Source organism: Populus alba, chromosome 1 (assembly GCF_005239225.2).
Source record: "Populus alba chromosome 1, ASM523922v2, whole genome shotgun sequence".
NCBI classification, from domain to species: Eukaryota; Viridiplantae; Streptophyta; class Magnoliopsida; order Malpighiales; family Salicaceae; genus Populus; species Populus alba.
In genome coordinates this window covers 10,852,203-10,855,745 of record NC_133284.1, presented here as the reverse complement: position 1 = coordinate 10,855,745, position 3,543 = coordinate 10,852,203, and the positions used below count along the sequence as shown (strand labels likewise).

At 32.2% G+C, this 3,543-nt stretch overlaps 1 protein-coding gene across 1 annotated transcript; it reads left to right on the top strand.

Annotated features, from left to right (window-relative positions):
* The first annotated feature begins 1,978 nt into the window (after positions 1-1,978).
* LOC118036101 (uncharacterized) lies at positions 1,979-3,543 on the top strand. Its single transcript, XM_035041806.2, has 2 exons — positions 1,979-2,133; positions 2,697-3,543. Exon 2 carries the CDS (start codon positions 2,730-2,732, stop codon positions 3,270-3,272), a length of 543 nt encoding a protein of 180 aa, XP_034897697.1. The 5' UTR covers positions 1,979-2,133; positions 2,697-2,729; the 3' UTR covers positions 3,273-3,543.

The window sequence follows — 3,543 nt, the reverse complement described above, 5'->3', positions numbered from 1 at the left end:
TGAATCAATTAATTATTTATATTTAGATAAATTTACTGTAAAGTATAACTAATTAATTAGTATTGGAGGAGAAGGTTGGTGGCTAATTACTTGGGAAAGTAAAGTGGCGGCTGATGGCAAGTAATTAATTTGAATTGCAAGGAAAAGTGGGATGCTAGGTTTGCTGTAAAAGATGCTATATGTTTGCTGTAAAAGATTGGGAAAATGGGACATAAGCTATGTAAAAATTAAAAGGAAAAGTGGGCTATTAATTTTTTTTTTACCCTGGGCTATACCCTCCTTAGCCTTGTAAAAGGCTCCGCCCCTGTTTACAAGTATGGATAAGGAAAGGTCTTCAATCTTGGTCTTGTAAAAGAATTGTGATAGGTTTGATCATGAAACTGTGAAATAATTGAGTTTAATCTTAGACTCATAAAAGAATTTGGTTAAATCCAAACCTATAAAAGGATTGAAAAAGGTTTTTAATCTTTGACCTATTAAAAAAGATCGTGTAAAAGTTTGGTTTCACTTTGAAAAAAACCTATGTGTGATAGTAAATATTTAAACTGTGGTTTAAAAAAAAAAGTAGATAATTATCCGAATCTCTATAAAAATCTTAGTAGACACTCTTTTAACTCTATCTACTTATTTATTATATTGATTATTTTGATGCATTTTTAAGTTTGCTTCTATTATTGTTTAAGCTTATTTGTATTTATCATTATATTAGGCTATATATTATTTTAAGTCAAGAAGATTTATTTTTAATTGGTAACCTAATTCACCCCCTCTTTACCTAGACTTTCACCTTTAACTTATGCTCTGCTTTCATAATGGTAATTTAATTATACTTGTACAAAATTCAAATCTATAGTAGCCTTTGACTTATACTTTGCTTTGACAATGTTAATACAATAACATTTTATTTATGCTATGCTTTCACAATGCTAATGAAGCATTCCATATTTTAACAACTAAATTCATTTCCATTTAAACTTTTCATTTTTATAGCCTTTTATTTATGGTTTATGAATTTTATATTTGGCTTGCAAAATAGGAGCTAGAAATATACAACACGAAGACATTTATTAGTCCTGGGAGGTTATTCATGTCCCAATTACAAAGGAAGCAAATAAAGCATTACTTTCAAAAAAAAATAAAAATAAAAATTGGAGGTATGCTTTCTACAAGAGAAATTAAAAGCTTTTTCTGGTAAGTGATATTTGAAGTTTTATTTTTTGTTAAAATTATATATTGGTTTTTTATTAACATGAGTGTTTGGGTCAGTTATGTGTATCTCGATTAATTTTACAAACTTTAAATTTAAATATTATATAAATTTTAAATAATTTTAAAAATTTATAAAATTTAAATTAATAATTTTTAAAAATTATATTTAAAATTTAATCAGTTAAGGATAGCTATACTGAAGAATTGATATAGTTTCCTTCTGTTACAAGACGTAATGGTTTTCTTTACTACTGACAGATGCAAACGATTTTGGCTGGTAGGACTATGACATGGAAGGAATTGACCAATAGGAATTAAGCTTTGGTAAATTATTGGAAAGAGGAGGTTCCTTAGCATTTAGAGAAATTGATTGGAATTAACTTGTTGGCCTGGGAAAGTATGTTCACTTACTAGAAATATTTTATCATAATATTTTAAACATGATTAGATTAACCTATTTTAATCAAATTTTTCTTTAATTTATCATCTTCGTGATGAAATCCCAATAATCTCTCCACTTCTCATAATGCTTTTGTAGTACATGGTCAACTTTTAAAAATTAATTTTATAAACACCAATGTTATTATCCTCTTTCATTTTTGTTCTTTGTTCTTCATATCTCGGAGATACTCTTTAACTTTTGCCAAAAACTCTTAAATCATCTCAAGGACTAATGCCATCACTTGAAATATCGTGTTAAACTACAGGGACTATGTTGTAATTTACTCTTAAAACCAAAACTGGAATGACACGTCGTTCTAGAAGTTAGAGGGTCGTCTGACAGTTCCAGAACCCCTAAATTCAAAGAAGGACACGACATCGCTTTCTTATGGAAGGAAGCAGACCATTCTAGTGAAGAAGAAACCCGAAATCGAGGTGAATCGTGATCGAGTGCCGATTCTCTGCTTTCACTTTTTCTCCCAGGTCTTTTCATTTGCAATCCTTATTTTCTTAATCTCATTATTTACCTTTAGTAAGTATCGCACTAACTGAGAGGATAGAAAGAAATCAAAACCCTAGAATACATTGATTGAACCATGATTATGGAATTATGTTCTTGTCTCCTTCTTGAATGTGATTCCTTGATGTTGCTGGGTTTCAAGTAATAAACATCTTTTTTTTTTGTTAGAAATCAATTCATTTCGCCATTTACGAAGTCATACATTATAATGAATTGTGTCTTGCACATTATCCATTGTCGTGCCTGGTGGGTTGCCTTCGATTCGTGTTTAAATGTACGTTCTTAGCAATTGATTAGAAGGAATTCCTTGTTCCTTGATTGCTTCTAGTCATTAACGAGCTCCCCCCCCCCTCTAGATTCCTGCAATCTGAAAGCATAATTTTATGTTGCATATGCTTAATCTTTCCATGTGCTTTTGGTTGGCTTTGATGTATTGAAGAAAGTTTTCATATATATTTAAAAAGAGTAGGCAGGAGTTTGAATTATTTGTTTCTAATCTAGCACAAACTTCTATTGATGTTTTCAGGTTTCTTTGTTATATTTTTGGGGAATTGCTGTTATGGGTGATTTTTCTATTCAAATTACTCCAGAACTTGTTAATCGATTTGCTAATGATGGGGAGAAATTAAAGAAGAAAACAAAGAAGACTAAACCTAAGACCCAACGAGAACCTCCCCTGCCCAAACCTAAGGTGAATGAGAAACAGCTGCATGATGATTCTGAGACACGCAAAAGGATTGCTTCTCCAGGATGGCCAGTTCAAACTCCAATGTACCTGCCAGTAACCCAACCTGTACAGCCTGCAAATGCTGAGTTGGATGAGATTCGATCAGTCATTCGAGAGAGTGAGAGGGTTCTAGAAAAGTTGCTGAAGCAGGAGGATAAAATGGTGCAGAAAGTTACAGAAAGAGCCAAGGATCTTCGTGATAAGGAATTCAAGCTTCCATACCAGAAGTCTATGCCCTGTTTGGCCGATTATGAAGCTTGCAAGGCATGCTACAAGGAGCACGCTAATGATATTTTGAAATGTGCCCCCTTCACTAAGAGTTATTATGAATGTGTTCGCAAAGCTAAGCAGCAACAGAATTCAGCAGATAAGTAGACTTTCTTGGAAGAACAAATTCTGAGGTGATATACATGATTCCAACCCAATTGTGGGTTTTGAGAGATGAGAGAAATACATTTTTGCTGTGAAAATAAGCAAAGCACTAATTACCCTTATCGGAATGTAAGCTGTGCTGCTATGGTACATTTAGAATTTTGTTAGAACAATTGTTTGTCACAAAACAATGTTGAAATTCTCATGGCAAGCAGTGCCATGTTAAAATTTCTTTTGGAACATGTGAGTGAAAGTTGACTCCTCTCGTGGTGAA

Excerpts from the sequence above, each read along its gene's own strand:
- LOC118036101 (XM_035041806.2), top strand. The coding sequence starts at position 2,730 with ATGGGTGATTTTTCTATTCAAATTACTCCAGAACTTGTTAATCGATTT.